The sequence below is a fragment of the Grampus griseus genome (assembly GCF_964374135.1).
Source record: "Grampus griseus genome assembly, chromosome: 14".
NCBI lineage: Eukaryota > Metazoa > Chordata > Mammalia > Artiodactyla > Delphinidae > Grampus > Grampus griseus.
This window is the reverse complement of record NC_139008.1, coordinates 23,452,960-23,474,218: the sequence shown is the minus strand read 5'-3', so window position 1 is coordinate 23,474,218 and position 21,259 is coordinate 23,452,960. Positions and strand designations below refer to the sequence as shown.

Below are 21,259 nucleotides of genomic sequence, written 5' to 3'. Positions count from 1 at the left end.
AGGAATATATTTTATTCTATAATGGAAAAAATAAACTTTCCCCCCAAATTAAACACCCATACACAATTATCTGGAACTCCTTAATGTACATGAAAACCTGTGGTACAGAATTGGCAACCATTAAATTCTGTTTAACTAAAGCTCTATTTATAGTTATAAAATATGTAACTCCACTTAATTTCACCCTTTATGTATTTCACTATATTATGCACCTATGGACATCAGACAGTACAGACTCATAAAAGGCTGAATAGACAACTCTAGTTTCAAAAATCCAGCTTCTCACAATGTCAGACATACTAGTTTTTGGCTTTTCTATCTTCACAGCCCTCTTCCCCATCTTTTGGTCTGTGACAATGGAGAATGAAGGTATTTGTACTTGTGAGAACTTCAATCTGTCTACATTTTACCAAAAATAGAAGCTGTCTTTAATATACAGTTTCATCCTTTTAGAACTGTAGAAAGATCTTAACATTGGGCACAGTAAGATACCCAAGATATATCTGTTAAACGAATAAAGTCTTAAGATGCCCAAGTGTGGAAGTAAAATTATGTGTTTTCATTTGACAACGCTCACTCTTGCTTGTTGAACTAATCTATATTTGACTCCAATGTCAAATCAGTCTTGTCATCTTGGAGAATTAAAATGAACAATATAACAAATTACACACTTTTTTTTTTTTTGCTTCACCGCCTGGCATGCAGGATCTTAGTTTGCCAAACAGGGATCAGACCCGCGCTCCCTGCAGTGGAAGCCCAGGAGTCTTAACCACTAGATCACCAGGGAAGTCCCATATACACTTAATTTTAAAACAAATCATTCTGATCTCTATCTTGATTGGTGCACCCAGAAGATTACTCCCCAAAATAAAGTCAAGAAAAGGAGAGACTGGTTAGTGCCAATAATGAAACCACTCATTTGCCTAATCATTCTTAGATGTTAATGGAGGGGCTGCGCTGGTGGCACAGCAGTTGAGAATCCCCCTGCCAATGCAGGGGACATGGGTTCAAGCCCTGGTCCGCGAAGATCCCACATACCGCAGAGCAACTAAGCCTGTGCGCCACAACTACTGAGCCTGCACTCTGGAGCCCGCGAGCCGCAACTACTGAGCCTGCACGCCTAGAGCCTGTGCTGTGCAACAAGAGAAGCCACTGCAATGAGAAGCCCACGCACCGCAAGGAAGAGTAGCCCCAGCTCGCTGCAACTAGAGAAAGCCCGCGCACAGCAACGAAGACCCAACGCAGCCAAAAATACATAAATAAAATAAATTTATTTTAAAAAAAGTTAATGGAGAGTACAGTGAATGAAAACGAAGAAAATGCTTTCTGCTAGAGGTATGCTTTTAGCAAAGGTGGGCTTGCTCTGTTGCCACATGACACTAGTCTATTCAGCCACCTGGAACACTTCCTGTCAATACGTGTGAAGTATCAGGTGTGGCCATCATTGACTCAACAGTCGGTTTCCAGACTAACTGACAAACTAACACTAAAAGAAACCAAGCAAAAATTGCTTTTTTAAATCCTACTTTTCAAAAAGACTAAATCTAGTAAAATAGAACCCAAAAAAATCAGACAAGGACTGGTACAGAAAGGCAAAAAAAAATTTTTTTAAACCAAAATGACTCTGATGAACCATACGGAATGTGCCTGCATTTGAAGATGTTTAGAAAAACAAACCCCCATTTAAGCAAGGGGAAAAATTGAGCTCCATTCTGTCAGTTAACTGGAGTCTGTCACCCTTCTAAAGTGAAGAGGGTACAGAATAACCACCTCAAATTTAACTCATGAAAATTTATGACTTGGCAAACACCTGAAGTTTTTTATTGGCTATTTAACAAAACAATTAGGCAACAGTGCAAAGAAATCAAGTTTTGCTATGGCGTACTGTCCATACTTTTCTATTCCTTCCTCTACAAAAAAGTCAAGTATTTCCAACATCCTAATCAACTGTTACTCCATGTAACCAAGGGCATCTCACAGTATCTGTCTACCTAGGCAATAAGTTCTGAGACTGTGAAACAGCACAGCTTCCAAGAATGCATACATCCTCCCCCACACACAGCCAAGAAATAAAGTACTTGAAGAAAAACAGACAATACTAATAACCCACGTACATATTCCACAACTATATAAGCCATTCTGCTTCATACCTGTCAAATTAAGCCAGGTGATCTCAACCCATAGCTGCAACTGGGCTACTCCATTTATTTAGAAACACAACCTACAACTTATTCTTTTCCAGAAGCTCCAGGACTATTTGTGAAGGGCACTTTATTTAGTCCTCTAAAGGGATACTGTGTACATTCTTTTACATATGCTGACCACAGTACTGAAAAATAATGGAAAATCTACTGTCAAAGAGCTCTCAAATGTCAAATTCAAGCTCATTTATCATCTAATTCATTAGATGCAAAAAAAAAATCAAATTTCACACATTTCAATGAACATACAAAAGAATGTCAATTACAGATAAAAATACCAAAACTAGTTAACTGATTTTATGTAAAGCAGGCATAAACCCTAAGTGGTAAAGAACAAGTAAAACTATGCTTTCAAAACATTTTTTTTTTAACTACTTATCTCAATTCTAGGCTCAGGCATTAACTTTTAAAGTCACCTAGTTATATACACCCGATCTCAACAGACACAGGATTTGGGAAGGCATATTAAACAGAATGAGATGTGTACCACTCAGTAGCCAAAAGAGTATTTTGATTTTTCTATCAAGTATTAAAGTGTTACCTTCGAACATCTTACCAAATTATTTCCAAACACTGCTGGAATTACATGAAACCATCAAGAAGCAAAAGTCATCCCAACAACGTGTGTTTGTCTAACATTTATTTGGCCAGTTCCTGGACAATCATATGGCAAGTGTGCTTCAAAGTATGAGAGCTCCATGAATCAACTAACCCCAAAATATTATATACGTTTAGGAAGTTCTTCTAGGCGCTGGGCTACGTTCCAAGATAGTCTTGAGTATTACAAGCACTTATTCAGTAAGAGAGATAAGAATAAATTAGTCCTAAATTAGGTACAACTGCCCCATGATTAATCAGAAAGACACGAAAATTAATTTTTTTTAAGAAGTCGATGCTCCGCAGGGAGTTTCCTGGTGGCCTAGTGGTTAGGATTCCGTGCTTCCACTACCGAGGCCCAGGTTCCATCCCTGGTTGGGCAACTGAGATCCTGCAATCGGCCCGGGGTGGCCAAAAAGTGGTGGTGGGGGGGCGGGAACAAAACTCGATCCTCCTCATATACTCATTTCCAACTAGGCCCCAAACCTGTCTAAAATCAAATCAAATTCTCTACTCCTCTAAGCAACTGTCCGTACAAGTGTCCGGGTATGAATTGCTCTCCGCCAGAGTAACTGCCCCTGCACTTGGGGAAAACTTCATTTCCTAGTACCAGGGTCGGTCGGCCCCATTAACACAGTCACAATCTAGTCTCATGCTCCACAACTACGCTGTTGTCAGAGTAATGCCTTGGAGCGCTGGGTTTTGTTTTGTTTTTTTAATATTAACACGTGGGGGTCACAGAAGGGATCCCAGTTAAGGAAATCTTTCACGTGGGGACTCAAAGGGTTAAAGATCAGGGAAGTTAATGGGTAACAGAGAGGGTCCCGTACTCTCAGGATCCCCCAACTCATATCCCAACTTGAGGGCAAGGTGGCAAGTAAAAAGTGCCCCCACCGCCAGGTCCCCCTTCCTTCACCCAACTCCTAGGCCAGTGCCTTCTCCCGGCGCCCTGGCTCTTGGCTCCAGCCCCCGAGTTGAAATGCAGGGAGAGGGGAGGCATTTAGGCCTCGCCTCCCAGCGGCCTTCCTCCCCCGGCCGGGGCGGGAGGGGACCCAGGAAGCCGCGCCTGGTTCCCCGGGGCGGGGGATGGGGTGGGGGGAGGAGGGTGGAGAGCCTAGGCCGCGCCTCCCACCCCGGCGGTCCTAGGCCTCGGCCCGCCCGAGGCGGGGCCCGGGGTCGGGTCGGCGAGCTGGGCGCCGGCTCACCCACCTGGGTTGCCAGTCATTCCAGCTCCGCGGGTACTTGGTGCCGCCGCCGCCGCCGCTGCTCAGCCGAGACCCCGGGGCTCTGCGGCTCATTACCTTCCCCGACACGACATGGCCAAGCGCCGCCGCCCGAAGAAGCGCGAGTCGCCGCCCGAACCGGCCGCCGCCGACACTCCGCTCCGGCCCGGGTCAGAGGAGGAAGCCGAGCAGGAGGAGGAGGCGGCGGAGGGCGGGGGAGGCGGACGGCCGTTCCGGGTTCCGCCTGAGCCCGCAGCGCAGGACTGGGAGGCGGGAGCGGCGCGGTGAGAGGGAGGCGGAGGAAGGGGAGGCGACGTCTCTTACAGGGCCGTACGCGGCCCGCGACGCCGGGGCGCAGGAGGAGGAGAACAGCGAGGAGGAGGCGGTGGCCGCGGATCCTCAAGCTCACACAGACACGGCTACCCCACCTCCCGACTCCGCCCGCCGCGCCGCCGCTGCCGCACGGCATGCTGGGAGTGAGGGGCGGGGCCGGCGCCCGCCGGGCCAGGGGAGAGGGGCGGGGCCGAATCGGAAGGGCGGGGCCTGGGGCGGGGGCGGGGGCGGGGCCGGGCTCAGCGAGCGGACGATCCTCCCGCGCCCTGCGGTATTCTGCACTATCCGCGGACCTCGCCGAGGTCTGGCCCCGCCGCAGGGGATCACGGGAGAGGGGAATCTCCGCCACCACTCCCACACGCACACCCTCCCACATAAGCCCGGGAAAACACCTGACCCCTTGAGGGCCGGGCAGTAAGGTGTAAACAAGCATCCAATTAAGAACCTGGGGTGCCCTTGCTGGGGGGGGGGGGGCGCGCGCGCACACACACACACACACACACACACACACACACACACAGAGGCGTGCCTTTAGGGTTCACGTGCCTCCACGTTCCTCACCTTCTACGGTAAAAAGTGGAAATTAAAAAAAAAAGAGAGAGGGTGGGTATCTATTTACCCAGCCAACGCCTGAAATGCCCATGGAGTCCTGACACCTCGACCATTTCTTCACATTGCAAAAAACTAAATTAAATCGAGAAAGCGGAGTACTCTCAAGCACCAGACCCGATTCCCTGCAATGTGAAATATGCTCTGAAATCCTCTCACCGTTACACTTGCCCACCTTCCCCTCCAAAAAGAGTCGGGGGGCTGGGGGGCAAACCTGAGCACTCTCTCCCCCACAGCGACAGTCCGCCAGAAAGACTTCACTAAAGCATCTGATACATGATGTGAATGCCATCCATATACATTGAGAAAAGGTCAGCAAGATGCACATCGAACAGGTAACAGGAGTTACCTTTGGGGAGGATAGTAAAAAGGATCTTACCCTTGTCTGCACAGAGGGTCTTAACCTATTTTATGTTGCAAGAAGAAAGTCTTTATATGTTGCTTGTGTGATTTAAAATGGTTACCAAAAGTACTTGAGATTATGAGGTGTTACACACTCATCCCGCTTCAACCCTGGGCTCCTTTCTTGTGCCCAGCAACCCCTCATAAAGGTATGATCCTGCCAGTTCTAGAGGATAGAAAGTTAGATTTTCAAAAGCACTTTTCTCCCCTCTCCCCTCCACCCATTCAGGAAAAAAGAAACTCCTCTGAACTGGGGCTATTTGACTCAACACAGAAATTCCCACTAGGTCAGACCCAAGCATGGTCACCCACATGTGTAAAAAAGAAATTTTTTTAATAAAATACCTGAGTGAAGAGAGATGCATCTGGAAGGTACACACTCTACCCTGAAATTTGCCCTGGGTTCCCCTGTACTTGCTGTGAGGAAGGATCCCACCAGTTGTAAACGGGGCCCTACAAGAGGTATCCTTTCTTCCCTACTCTCTGATGAAGAGAAAAAGTCCCTCTTGAATCGAGTCCCCAAGATTAGGGTCCCCTCACTCAGTATGGTTCTCTCTGGAAAATTGTTAATCCTGCCACAAGTTATTTTGGTTTGTTTGTAGTTAATGTCTAATTACATAAGCAACAGTGAACATATTGTCCTCAAGTATGTTTTTAATGTGCAGCCTAATCATGATTTATTCTTTCATTCAACATTCAGCAAAATTTATTGATCATCTACTAACCAAGCAGTTGGGGACAGGGACAGAGATCCAGACTCAATCCTTGTCCTTAAGCAACTCTGGGAGTAGGGGTCAGAGAGATAGATCTATTATTAGAAATGTCTGGAATTGTTATGTTTGCTCAATCTCCCCTCTCTCCATCATTCTGCAAGCCTGTCTTGCAATCTGACTAAAAAGGCCCCTTCCCCCAAAGCCTTTTCTTATTTCTAAGTTTTGACGATTCTTGGACCTGTCTTCCTCAGATCCTTTTCTTTTTGTGCTCCAGGTAAGTTGATGCTCTCTTCCTCTTTGGGACCCTCAGACCCATGAGCAAATGGCTGATGTAGCCAATTAATCATTTTGACTTGCTTCAACAGTTGATTGCAACAAAGGTGCAGTGATGACCAAATTATGTCGATTGTTCAGCTTCCAAAATGATTCCCAACAGAATAATCAGAACCTTAGACCCCTGAGAAAAATGTCAGGAGTCCTTTAACCTTTTCAAATTACAGAACAACAGCAGAGTACTTCAAGGAAGGGCTCTGGGTTCAAATTCCAACTCCACTTAAGAGCTGAGGGAGCATCAGCAAAGCTCCTGACTCTCGCAGTGCCCCAGGTTCTCATCTGTAAAATGAAGATGATAATATTAGCACTGACCTCTTGAGGATGTTGAGAGGATTAATAGCGATCTTGCATGTAAAGTGTTTTTCACAGTGCCTTCCACATGGTAAGCAATCAAAAAAAATTACCTAAAGATCAGATTCACCACTTCTCTGAAGCACGTGGCTATTTGGATAATATTTGACCAATGAAGAAAAAGAAAAAGAAAGAAAAGTAGCTGGCAGGGGTTGTGCCCAGTTGCTCAAACAATTCCTTCTTATTTATCATTGTTTTTTCTACTTCTTTCATGGAAGTGATTAACCCTCAAAAACAGTGTTGGCACAGGGGAGGTGTGAGGACATGGGAGGTGGGTGAGTGTCATGTGGCAGCAACTTCCTGGAAAGCAATTTAAGAGTGTGTGTCCAAAGACTTAAAATTAACGCCCTTTCCCCCACTAATTCTTCTCCTGGGAAACTATCCTAAGGAAATGTGCCACATTACAGACAAAGTGATTTTCTTAAAATAAAAATCAGATCATGCGAACATCCTACTTAAAATGCACCAATGGCTTCCCATTCTTAGGATAAAATCCAGACTCATCATTACTAAGAGCCTGTAAAAGCTGGCTTCTCCTGCATTGCAAACATCCCAGGGCTGCTCATACCCAAAACAGGATCCTAACAATGGTTCTAAAGTTTGTCCTTATAGGAAAACGCCCTCATGTAGGCTGTACCCCAATTAAATCAGGATCTCTCAGGCATCAATACTTTTGACTTCCCCAGGGGATTCTAATATGCAGCCAAGATTGAGTAACACCACTTTTGAGCACCTAAGCACTGAAAAAGTTATTGGGGACCCCACCACATCCTCACCTCCCAATACATGTGGACTATAAAGACAATTCTAAACCACTGAGAAGAAAGAATTAAAAGCCCGGTTTTTCCCATGATGACTACTTGGATACTTAAAAATATATACACATCAAATATGATCAACTCTGAAAACTTTCCAAAATTTTTTCTCACTTCTTTTAGTAGTTTTGCTTCACTGGTTCCATTAGCACTTTTTCATTCCACTCCAATAATAGAGACAGAATTTCAGTTCCTGAAACACACTTAGCCTCTCCAGCCCCTGCACTTTTTTGTACTTGCTGTTCCCTCTGCCTGGAATGCCTTTCCTGCCTTTACTCCCATCAAGGTTGGTACTGGGGTAAAGAGTGGAGTGCCTCTGGGGCCAAATTTAAGGAGGCACTCACTCTTGAGGTTGTCCAAGTGCCAACCCTGCACTTGCACCAGCCTGCGAGTGAGTGCCTCCTTAAATTAGGGCCTCTAGGCACCTCTTTTGTCTCACCCTAGTCCTGGCTCTCTTTTCCTGGCCCATCTCAAGTCTTTTTTTAACATCTTTACTGGAGTATAATTACTTTACAATGGTGTGTTAGTTTCTCCTGTATAACAAAGTGAATCAGTTATATGTATACATATATCCCCTCCCTCTTGCGTCTCCCTCCCACCCTCCCTATCCTACTCCTCTAGGTGGTCACAGAGCACTGAGCTGATCTCCCTGTGCTATGCAGCTGCTTCCCACTAGCTATCTGGTTTACATTTGGTAGTGTACATATGGCCATGCCACTCTCTCACTTCATCCCAGCTTACCCTTCCCCTCCCGGTGTCCTCAAGTCCATTCTCTACGTCTGCATCTTTATTCCTGTCCTGCCCCTAGGTTCTTCAGAAACTTGCTTTTTTTTTTTTCAGATTCCATATATATGTGTTAGCATACGATATTTGTTTTTCTCTTTCTGACTTACTTCACTCTGTATGACAGTCTCTAGGTCCATCCACCTGACTACAAATAACTCAATTTTGTTTCTTTTTATGGCTGAGTAATATTCCATTGTATATATGTGTCACATCTTCTTTATCCATTCATCTGTCGATGGACACTTAGGTTGCTTCCATGTCCTGGCTATTGTAAATAGAGCTTCAATGAACATTGTAGTGCATGACTCTTTTTGAATGATGGTTTTCTAAGGGTATACCATCTCAAGTCTTCTGAGAGGTTTTCCCTGACCTCCCTGCTCAAAAAAGCTGGCCAGTGCCCTTTCCAGGTGTGTTCTATCACACACCCTATTTCTTTCCTTGGTAACACCCATCACCATCTGCAAGTATTGTGTCTCTTTGCATATGTATTATCTGTCTCACCCTTAGGATATGAGCTCTGTGAGATTCAAGTCCATACCTGTCTCACCTTTACCGCCTCCATCCCCAGCACACAGCACAGCACCTGACTCAGAGTAAGCACTCAAAAAATAGTTGTTAGTGGAAGGAATGAAATGGAAATTAACTAAGATATGGACCAAGATTGATACAGAAGTATTGGTCTCAGTTTTACTTATAAATAGCACACGCAAAAAAAGAGGAGGCATTATTTCAGTGTCCAACAGTAGGAAACATTAGGAGACAGTCCATTCGTACTTGTAATTTTCTTCAGATTATTAAAAATTATAATTATGAAGATTTTAATGGAATCGGGAAGATATTATGCTTACATGTTTAAAAAAGAACATGAAATAGAGAAATGCAAATCAAAACTGCAATGAGGGGCTTCCCTGGTGGCGCAGTAGTTGAGAGTCCACCTGCCGATGCAGGGGACACGGGTTCGTGTCCCGGTCCGGGAAGATCCCACATGCCGCGGAGCAGCTGGGCCCGTGAGCCATGGCCGCTGAGCCTGCGCGTCTGGAGCCTGTGCTCCACAACGGGAGAGGCCACAACAGTGAGAGGCCCGCATACCCAAAAAAAAAAAAAAAAAATGCACCCCAGTGTTCATAGCAGCAATATTTATAATAGCCAAGACATGGAAGCAACCTAAATGTCCATCAACAGAGGAATGGAGGGGACTTCCCTGGTAGCACAGTGGTTAAGAATCCACCTGCCAATGCAGGGGACACAGATTCGAGCCCTGGCCTGGGAAAATCCCACATGCTGCAGAGCAACTAAGCCTGTGTGCCACAACTACTGGGCCCACGTGCCTAGAGCCTGTGCTGCACAACAAGAGAAGCCACCTCATTGAGAAGCCTGCACACCACAACGAAGAGTAGCCCCCCACTCACCGCAACTAGAGAAAGCTCACGCGCAGCAACAAAGACCCAACGCAGCCAAAAATAAAATATAAATTAATTAATTAATTTTAAAATGAAAAAATACAAAACAGAGGAATGGATAAAGAAGATGTGGTATATATATACAATGGAATGTTACTAAGCCATTAAAAAGAATGAAATAATGCCGATTGCAGCAACATGGATGGACTTAGAGATTGTCATACTAAGTGAGGTAAGTCAGACAAAGAGAAACATTGTATAATATCACTTATATGCAGAATCTAAAAAGAAATGATACAAGTGAAGTTATTTACAAAACAGAAACAGACTCACAGACTTAGTGAAGGAACTTCTGGTTACTGGGGGGAAGGGTAGGGGAAAGGAATAGTTAGGAAGTTTGGGATTGACATGTACACACTGCTATATTTAAAATGGATAACCAACAAGGACCTACTGTATAGCACAGGGAACTCTACTCAATATTATGTAAAACCTAAATAGGAAAACAATTTGAAAAAGAATAGATACATTTATATGTAAAATAAAGTAAAATAAAATAAAATAGTGGCAGAACCAAAAAAAATAAAATGTGGTACATATATACAATGGAATACTACTCAGCCATAAAAAAGAATTAAATAATGCCATTTGCAGCAACATGGATGGACCTAAAGATTATCATACTAAGTGAAGTAAGTCAGACAGAGAAAGACAAATGTCATATGATATCATTTATATGTGGAATCTAAAAAAAATGATACAAATGAACTTATTTAGAAAACAGAAACAGACTCACAGTTTCGAAAACAGACTTGTGGTTACCAAAGGGGAAAGGTGGAGGGGAGGGATAAATTAGGAGTTTGGGATTAACAGATACACACTATTATATATAAAATAGATAATCAACAAGGACCTACTGTATAGCACAGGGAACTCTATTCAATATTCTGTAATAATCTATATGGGAAAAGAATCTGAAAAATAATGGATACATGTATACGTGTAACTGAACCACTTTGCTGTACACCTGAAACTACCACAATATTGTAAATCAACTATACTCTAATGTAAAATAAAAATTAAATTAAAAAGTAAAAAATAAATTAAAAAGAGCATGAGATCCAAATGTGAACATGTGCTATGACCTCAGCTCAGTTAAAAAAGGGAGGGGAAGGGCTTCCCTGGTGGCGCAGTGGTTGGGAGTCTGCCTGCCGATGCAGGGGACACGGGTTCGTGCCCCGGTCCGGGAGGATCCCACATGCCACGGAGCGGCTGGGCCCGTGAGCCATGGTCGCTGGGCCTGCGCGTCCGGAGCCTGTCCTCCGCAACGGGAGAGGCCACAGCAGTGAGGGGCCTGCGTACTGCAAAAAAAAAAAAAAAAAAAAAAAAGGGAGGGGAAGGTTTTATAGAAAAAAGATTAGAAAAAATGTATTAAATTTACTTAATATTGATATCCTGTGATAAGTGTGATCACGGGTGATTTTTTCCCCTGCTTATTGCTCGTTTTCTAATTAAAATATAGAAATAGTATTTGAAAACACAATTTTTTTTTTTTGAGGTACGCGGGCCTCTCACTGTTGCGGCCTCTCCCGTTGCGGAGCACAGGCTCCGGACGCGCAGGCTCAGCAGCCCTGGCTCACGGGCCCAGCCGCTCCGCGGCATGTGGGATCTTCCCGGACCGGGACACGAACCCGTGTCCCCTGCATCGACTCTCAACCACTGCACCACCAGGGAAGCCCTGAAAACACAATTTTAAGGAACTTCCCTGGTGGCACAGTGGTTAAGAATCCGCCTGCCAATGCAGGCCACACGGGTTCGAGCCCTGGTCCTGGAAGATCCCACATGCCACAGAGCAACTAAGCCTTTGCACCACATCTACTGAGCCTGCACTCCAGAGCCACAACTACTGAGCCTACGTGCCACAACTACTGAGTCTGCGAGCTGCAACTACTGAAGCCCACGCACCTAGAGCCTGTGCTCTGCAACAAGAGAAGCCACCGCAATGAGAAGCCTGCACACTGCAAGGAAGAGTAGCCCACCCTCGCCACAGCTAGAGAAAGTCCTCGCACAGCAATGAAGACCCAATGCAGACAAAAATAAATTAATTAATTAAAAAGAAACACACAATTTTTAAAAAGCTAAAGCATTTGATAAATACGTGTTGAATGAACGAACAGAGAACCAATACTCTTATGTGGCAGTGACCGACATAGAACAATCAAATAAACTTTGGCCAAGGCATAGAGTGTTAGCTCTAATAATGGTGACCAACTCTAGCTAATATTTATTGAGCATTTGCTAATGCCTATTTTACTAATTTACTTCATGGAATTCTCCAAAACCACGCTATGCGGTAGGTATCTCTGATGCCAAGAGTAACTGAGCAGCCTGTCCAAAATCACCCAGCTGGTAGCAGGCAGGGGACTGTCATAGGCAGGAACAGAAGGGACATTTGGTCCTGCGCCTGACTTCACATTCATCAAGGTTTCAGATTTAGACCTTTGACGTTATTGCCTAATGAGGCTATACACAAAGTCCCAAAAACACACTGACAAGGAAGTAGCCTGGATTTTAACAATTGTGTCCCCTTACCAGCCCACACACCTCGAGGGGCTGTGCATTTACCCTTTATAATTGTATTACATTATTCACCTGTTGAATAGGTAATCCTTTTGCATTGTAGTTTCTTCCCTCTTGTGTTAAAAGTGGTCAGTTTTAAAAAGAAAACTGTTAAAATATACCATAAATGCTGTGTCCTGTTCGCTATTTCTTAATTTTTTAATACACTCAGAAACTCCAAAACTATAAGTTGACCTGAGCCTTTAACTTCTGAAAGACCCTGGCATCAGGATTTGAACACAGGCACCAGGATTTTCCTAGATAGATCTTCCAAATTTCCTAGACAGACACTCAAATGTATAACCTGAGTAAACAAATCTGGGGATCTATAATCCCCAGATCTGGTGCAGGATTAACCCCAATTCGTCTCCAAAAATCAAGGGATGTCATTCTCAAACAGGAGACTGGAGTACAAGAGGGATTTTTAAAAAGTAAACCCACATCATAGAGACATTAAAGCAGATTTTTTGAAAAGAAAAACAGCAGCCCTCATATTCCTGCTCCCAGCTAGGAAAGCTTTGTCACAGGTCAGGCTCCCTCAGTAAGGGCTATTTTTATAGCCAGTTTTCAAGTTGGTGCTGAAGGAATTTGGCTGGGAAACCTCTTGACACATTTGAAATCTCCCCTCAGGCTGCCTCAGCTTGAGGCAAGGCCAAGCTTCTGTGAATCAGGGCACAAGATGTGCTGCCCAGTGACTCGTGCACACTCCAGACAATAAAATAGGAGGACAATGATGCCCATCCAAAGCTGTTTGTGACATAAAGTGCAGGAAACATGAGGGTGAGATTCCCCCATGCTTGGCTCTGAGGTGCCCAGGAAGTTATATGATGATTCTAAAGGAGCCAGCTCCTTTGCTTTTTAAGATTTAAGCAATATCAGGCACATATGTAAATAAAATGCAGATTATGTAAATAAAATTTCCCCAGCAAGTCATTGCCATCTATTGTTTGTACAGTCATCTTTTAACATTTTAAAAAGATGTCTTGTGTTGGACTTCCCTGGTAGCGCAGTGGTTAAGAATCCGCCTGCCAATGCAGGGGACACGGGTTTGAGCCCTGGTCAGGGAAGATCCCACATGCCGCGGAGCAGCTAAGCCCATGCACCACAACTACTGAGCCTGTGCTCTAGAACCCGCGAGCCGCAACTACCGAAGCTCACGCGCCTAGAGCCCGTGCTCCGCCACAAGAGAAGCCACCGCAATGAGAAGCCCGCACACCGCAACAAAGAGTAGACCTCGCTCGCCGCAACTAGAGAAAGCCCGTGCGCAGCAACCAAGACCCAATGCAACCAAAAATAAATAAAACTTTAAAATAAATAAAAAGATGTCCTGTGTATATCTCCTTCTTGTACCTAGTATATGTCTTTCTGAAGAACTGGATTGTAGGGGAGCAAAACTTTTTTTTCAAATGCTAAATGTTAAGTATTTTCCGGCCAAAGATAGTTTATCTTCCGTTCTCGCAGGCCTTTAGTAGAAGCTCCTACCAGTGTAGAATTTGGTTTTTCCTCATTTTTTAATCTGTGACTTCTAGTGTCGTTTCCTGGTCTCTTATCCACCTTCAGCCTTCTGAAACGTTTTGCCTGAAGTCAGGGCCCACCAGGATTGGGTTGAAGAGAAAGGATATTAATGTGTTGGGGGTGGGAAGAGGAGGTGTAGAGATGGAAGTTAACCCAGGGCAAAGAAGAGTGGTGCCTTTAGTACTTGTTGTCACTGCCTGGAAGTCACCCAAGTCTGATATGATGATGATGATACAGTTGATAATAACAATAGCTGACATTTACTGGGCTTTTGCTCCTCCCCAGTCATGGTACAAAGGCTCTACAATAACTAGCTCATCGTTCATGGAACCCTCAAGATGATCTCTTAAGATTGATTGCTCTTCTTATTCCCCTTTTACAGATGATGCAGAGGCTTATAGTGGACACAACTCGCCCAAGGTGACATAGGTAGCATACAGTAGAGCTGAAGCTTAAATTCACATGCCTGTCCCCATGTTGCCCGGATAATTTACTTTACCCAACAATCGACTTAATGCATCAATTTCTATGAGTAGCCATTTTTAAAAAAGCAAACAGGTGTTGCAAATTAAATTCACTATAGTTAAAGAGCCTACCAAATAAGGGAGGGATAAATACTTCCCTGCAGAGCTTCTGGCTGAAATAGAACTCTTTGACCTCTTTAGTGCACTGCTATATGCGTTACTGAAACTGAAACGATTCCTTCATCCCATGCCAAGGAGGCAAACGCAGGCTTATTCTGGAAGGTCTTCTGTGCTACAATGATTTGAAGGTCACTCTGCTTGGCCTGGGTGTTTGGAACATCCCCCAGGCATACCACCTCTCAGGGGACCCTCCTGCTGGGCCCCGGAAGAAGCTTCTCAGTAAAAGCATGACTTGAGGTGGCTTTTGGATGCAGGGGAAGCAGATGGCCGAGTATGACATCACCTGGGGTAAGGGAAACAGAAATATGAAAATAATAGGATTGTAGGAAAATAATAGCCTAATCTCCAAATCACTGGCTAGTGTTTGGGAAGTGTTTATTCCTAGCAAATACCAGGGATGGAAGAGAGCTAATAAAAGACAAAGCCTGAAAGAAAAAGAAAAAAAAGACAAAGCCTGGCCTTGAGCTCCCCAGTTTAAACTCAGAAACCACCTTTTTCACCATTTTGTTAAAATAATAGTGACTACTTACTGGGAATTTTAATTATATTTATTTCTAACTGCCACCCTTCCTCAAACGCTGGGAGGTAAATATTATCAAATCCTGATTTTTGCATAAGAGGAAACTGTACTCAGAAAGTTTCCTGAGTAACTTGCCCCAGGCCACCCAGCTGGTAAGTAGCAGAACCTGGTTTTAAACCCTGGGCTATCTGATGTTGAAGAAAACCTGAAAACCACTTGAGGGGCATGTAATGGAGGAATATTTTTTCTGGTCAGTCCATAAAGTACCGAAATGATGTGCTTCTAAGGACACTATCAACAGAGTGAAAAGGGAGAAAATATCTGCAAATCATATATCTGAAAAGGAGTTAACATATAAAGACCTCCTACAACTCAACACGGGCAACAGCAAAATATACAACTCAATTAAAAAAAAAAAACGGGCAAAGGACTTGAAGAGACACTTCTCCAAAGAAGATACACAAATGGCCAATAAGCACATGAAAAGATGCTCAACATCACTAATCATTAAGAAAGTTCAAAACAAAATCACAATAGGATACCACTTTACACCAATTAGGACAGCCGTTATAAACAAACAAACAGAAACTAACAAGTGTTGGCCAGGAATTGGAGAAAATAGAACCCTTGTAAGTTGCTGATGGGCATGTAAAATAGTGCAGACACTGTGAAAAACAGTATGGAGGGTCCTCAAAAAATTAAAAAATAGAATTACCATATGATTCAGCCATTCCACTTCTGGGTATATGCCCAAAAGAATTGAAAGCAGGAACTCAAACAGGTATTTGCGCACCCATGTTCATGGTAGCATTATTCACATAGCCAAAGATAGAAGCAATCCAAGTGTCCGTTGATGGATGAATGGATAAATAAAATGTGGTAAATCCATACGATGGCATATTATTCACCCTTAAAAAGAAAGGAAATTCTGACGTATGCTACAATATAGATGAACTTTACAGACGTTATACTATGTGAAAGAAACTATACACAAAAAACAAATACTGTATGATTCTACTTATAGGAGGAACTTAGAGTAATCAAATTCATGGGGACAGAAAGTAGAATGGTGGTTGCCAGGGCCTAGGAGGAGGGGAGAATGGGGAGTTCCTGTTTAATAGGTGTAGGAAAAAAAAAACAGGCGTAGAGTTTCAGTTTGGGAGGATGATGAGTTTCTGGAGATGGATGGTGGTGATGGTAGAACAACAGTGTGAATGTACTTAATGCCACTGAACTATACACATAAATGGTAAATTTTATGTTATGTATATTTTACATCAATTTTAAAATGGTAAAAAAAAAAGTAGAGAAAGAACAAGTCGTAGGAACTATTACTGTTCTCTACCTAATAACTCTGCCTTCCTAATGTTAACACGAAGCAAAAATAACAATCTCTAACTTAAAAAATAATAATTTAAATTATTTTTAAAGTAATGAATAATGGATTTTTCTTATGTGCTATTAATAGAAATACTTTTTAGATTAAAAAATATTGCTGGGCTTCCCTGGTGGCGCAGTGGTTGAGAGTCCGCCTGGCGATGCAGGGGACACGGGTTCGTGACCCGGTCCAGGAAGATCCCACATGCTGCGGAGCGGCTAGGCCCATGCGCCATGGCCGCTGAGCCTGTGCGTCCGGAGCCTGTGCTCCATAACAGGAGAGGCCACAGCAGTGAGAGGCCCACGTACCGCAAAAAAAAAAAGAAAATATTGCTAACACCAGCATCAGAATAGAGTTTGGGAAAACTGCTGGAACCAAATTAACTGTATTCAAACTTTCTGGAAGACAGAACATATGAATAAGAGTGGTAGTTTATACTAACATTGTCCAACATGGTAGCCACTAGCCACTTGGGGCTATTGAGCGCTTGAAATGTGGCTGGTTCCCATTGAGATATGATGTAAGTAAAATATACACCAGCTTTCAAAGACTTATTACCAAAAATAGAGTGTAAACTATCTCATTAATAATTTTTGCATTGATTGTATGAAGTGATAATATTTTGGATATATTGGGTTAAATAAACTATATTGTTAAAATTAATTTCACCTGTTTCTCTTTACTTTTTCTTTGTTTTGTTTTTTTTTTTTGGCCGCACTGTGTAGCTTGTGGGATCTTAGTTCTCCGACCAAAGACCAAACCCAGGCCCTGGGCAGTGAAAGCATGGATTCCTATCCACTGGACCACCAGGGAATTCTCTCTACTTTTTAAATGTGGTTATTTTCTCTTTACTTTTTAAAAGTTTCAAATTATATATGTGGCTCAAATTATATTTCTATTGGACAGAGCTGAGCTAGATAAAGGATAAGAATGAACCTTTATTAAGCACTGTCTAAGGGATGCTGACACTGTATCTGGGCAGTTCTAGAGATATAAGCTATTCCTGGGGCCTTGGCCGCTCATCTGCAATCTCTGCTGAGAATTACCTCCCAGGGTCTCCTCACAAGACCCAACCTTTCTAACCTTCAAGGCCCAAATGAGATCTTGCATTCAATTTATCTTTAAGACCTGACCCTATAGAATTATCTTAACCATTCCTTTTGACACCTAAGTGTATTAAGTCTTAACTCCCCTATCAAGCCGATGTGGGTGGTTTGTAAGATTTTTGGTGAGGAAACACACAACAAGCACCCTATGTCTTCTACTAGTCTATACACACAACAGACATCAACAATCAATCACAGCACTATACCCACAAGAGACATTAAGAATCAATCACATGGACTTCTCTGGTGGCGCAGTGGTTAAGAATCCACCAGCCAATGCAGGGGACAGAGGTTCAATCCCTGGTCCAGGAAGAGTCCACATGCTGTGGAGCAACTAAGCCCGTGCACTACAACTACTGAGCCCTCGTACCACAACTGCTGAAGCTCATGTGCTCTAGGGCCTGTGTGCTGCAACTACAGAAGCCCTTGCACCTAGAGCCCCTGCTCTGCCACAAGAGAAGCCACCGCAATGAGAAGCCCGTGTGCCGCAGCTAGAGAAAGCCCTTGTGCAGCAATGAAGACCCAATGCAGCCAAAATAAACACATTAAAAAAAAATCAATCACAGCATATTTGCCCTCCAAGCCCATTCAAGGTCTTATTATTGTTTTTAATACAGAGCTCTAGGCAGCCACTACCCATTGATCAAAATTGTCATGAGAGAAAAAACCTATTTGTCAACCCTGTAATAGAGTCTTAGTGAATAAGATTGACAGAGTAAATTCAGCAAAGAAGCATATGTTTAAAGTTTTCTCTCTTTGCATCATAGGCTATATAACAAAAAAATGAGACCAATAAGTGGATTTTATTAATAGTGTGTCTTTAGCATGCTATTGTTGCCTGACACCAGGTATATGGGTAATGCCCATATGTCTACTGAAGACCGGGGAAGTTGTAAAACATGTCTGTCTTTTTTGGGAATCTTTTTAGCAGGTCCATCATTCCCTCTCCAAGTAGGTACTGAACAAAAGGTATTGGCATTATATACCACGTCAGGGTCTCCAAAAGTGAGTTTCACAGAACACTAGTTCTGTAGTTCTCTAGGATGCTAATAAATATTCAATGAAGAATGAAATCTCTAGTCAAATAAGTGAGAAGCATTGGGTTTATAAAACGTTAAAATGATTTATTGTTACTCTCCAAAAAGAGGATCTAGTATGCTCCCCAATTTTTCTGATGTAGAGTCCCATTTTCACATCTTGAGGAGCTACGTTCTAAGAAACATATTTTAGGAAATACTGTTCCAAAGATTAGCGCTGATGCTTTGTTTTTGAAATGGCTCAGGAGAGGGTGGGAGGGAGGAACATTGATGCTAAGAATCACCGTAGTCTTTCCTTTATTTTCAAATTTATTTCTTTGAACCCGGGCATTTGTTGCCATCATTTAATTGATGGTTAACCGGTGATAGATGAATCATCATGGTTATTTAGAGTGGAAGACAGATAAGCCATGGCCTGATCCACCCCCTTGAGTTTGCTGATGAGGAAACTGAGGCTCAGGGAGATTAAGTGCCCTAGCCAAAGTCACGAAGCGTATCAGTGTCTAACAAATTAGAAAGCTAAAAAAAAACAAGGGGGGGTAGTTAAAATATGAAGTGGCCCAGAACTATCACCTCCATAATCTCCTGTCCCTTAGACTACCCTCATCTTTCATTTGTTTACTTGGTTTACCTGCAAGAGAAAATTACATTTTGTGGGAGGCCCGTGAATGTGGACACACTCCTTTCATCCAACAGAAATAAAGAAGAGACTTATTACAGCAGAAAGTGGGAGAGAGACTCAGCTCTGTCAGCCTCCCTGGGGAAAGTGGGCAAAGTGAGTATTCATGTTAGAGTTCTTTCTACTCATGACAATACCATTCAAAGAGCTTCTCTGGCTTGGTTTCTAGAGTTCTGGACATAACTTTACTGTTCTGAATGCACAGTGTCCTCCAAACGTGGGCCCAGTGACAAGCAATGGTTAATGGTTGGAGCTGGCCTCTCAGCGGAGAGCTTTGCAGAATTTGACAACTCAGCCGACCTCGCCAATTCAGCCATCCCACACATTTCATGGCTTCTACTCTTGTGCAGCCCAAACAATTTTCCCCCTGGCAAATCTAATCAACACTGACCTTGACTAGCTCAGGGTTTCTCAACCTTAGCACTGTTGGCATTTGAGGCCAGATAATTACCTGCTGAGGGGGGCTGTCCTTTGCAGGACGTTTAGCAGCTTCCCTGGCCTCTACTCCCCAGATGCCAGTGGCATCCCCTAACTTGTAACAATCAAATATAGGTCCAGACATCAACAAATGCCCCTTGGGGAGCAAAACTGCCCCTGGCTGAGAACCATGGTTAGATGAACCCAAGGAGGATGACCACCACTTCCAACAGACAGTGAGCTTCTCAGACAAGGAACTCAGAAAACATATGTTAATCATCTTTGTATCTCTCTCCCTGGCACACAGGAGGTGTTCACTCACCAATTCATTCCACAAATATTTGTTAAGCACCTATTATGTCCTAGGCACTCTTGCAGGAGATAGGGATACAGCACTGAACATCAGGTAATTCCTGGCTTCAAGGAGTTTATATTCCAGAGGGGGCAAGATATTAAAAATATAAATAAAAGTATAAATAAATATAGAGGGTAATTTTAGGCACTAAGGGCTTTGAAGAAAAATTGCAGATAAATATGAAAGAGGGCTGCCTTAGACAGAGTAGTCTATCAGTTGGAATTAAGTTGGTAACAGGATCCAAAATAACTGTGACTTCAACAAAAGTTTGTTTCTCTCTCAAGTAGAAGTCCAAAAGCAAGTAATCCAGGGCTGTTATGGCAGTTCTGCTCCATGAAGTCCTCAGTGATCCGGCTCCTTCCATTCTGTTGCTCTGCCGTGCTTGGCCTCCATTTCCAAAGTTACCTCATGGTCTGAGGTGGCTGCTCCAGCTCCAGCCATCAGTTCACGTTCCAGCCAGCAGAACGAATAAATGGGGAGAAGAAGCTAAAGGCATGTACCAATGATTTTTTAAGGCTGGTTCTTGGATACTGCCACATGATATTTCTGTTTATATTGCATTGGATAGAACTTGGTCATGTAGCCATAACCAGTTTAAGGGAGACTGGCCAATTACGGACTCAGCTAAAAATAGGAGGTTCCATTTCTTTGGAAAAGGGGAAGAGTGGATACTGGGGGACGGCTAGAAGTCTGTGAAAGAGATGGTCAGGGAAGGCCTTTCTAAGGAAGAGACGATGAGAAGGAAGGCTGTCATGAAAGAACTTACTGGCAGGAGATGCAGATGTGCAAGCGACCTCAGTTGCCAGTAAGGGGGAAAACAGGTGGAAGCTAGATCACATAAGACTTCTGGGGCATGGCTAACAGTCTGGATTTTTATTCCACTTGCAATGAAAAGCCTTTGGAGGGTTTTGAGCCAAAAAGATATGTTATTTATGGTTTCAGAAGATCACCCTGGCTGCTGTGTTAGGTCAGAAGTGGGAGAGGCAGAGAGATGGGTTAGCAGGCTGTTGGAGTAGAGAAAATGGTGGCTTGAATTTACCTATACAGTGCACAAGGCGAGGAGTGATCCCATTTTTCATATAATGCCATGGAATATCGGAGTCAAAGTGCACAGGGCTACCTGAGGGATTTGATATGGGGTGTGATAGGAATAAGAAAAAATTAGAATGTTTTCCAGAATTTGACATATGGCATTGTCATTTATTGATATAGGAAAGGCTTGGAAG

The 21,259-nt window shown here is 43.4% G+C and overlaps 1 protein-coding gene across 1 annotated transcript in view; it reads right to left on the bottom strand.

Moving 5' to 3' along the window:
* Positions 1–4,283, bottom strand: part of SMG1 (SMG1 nonsense mediated mRNA decay associated PI3K related kinase) — a 97,765-nt gene extending 93,482 nt beyond the window's left edge. The window contains exon 1 of the mRNA XM_082670178.1: positions 4,008–4,283. Within this exon, the coding sequence (XP_082526304.1) occupies positions 4,008–4,096 (89 nt within the window). The 5' untranslated portion in view covers positions 4,097–4,283. The remainder of the gene's footprint in view (positions 1–4,007) is intronic.
* Between the last annotated feature and the right edge of the window lie 16,976 nt (positions 4,284–21,259).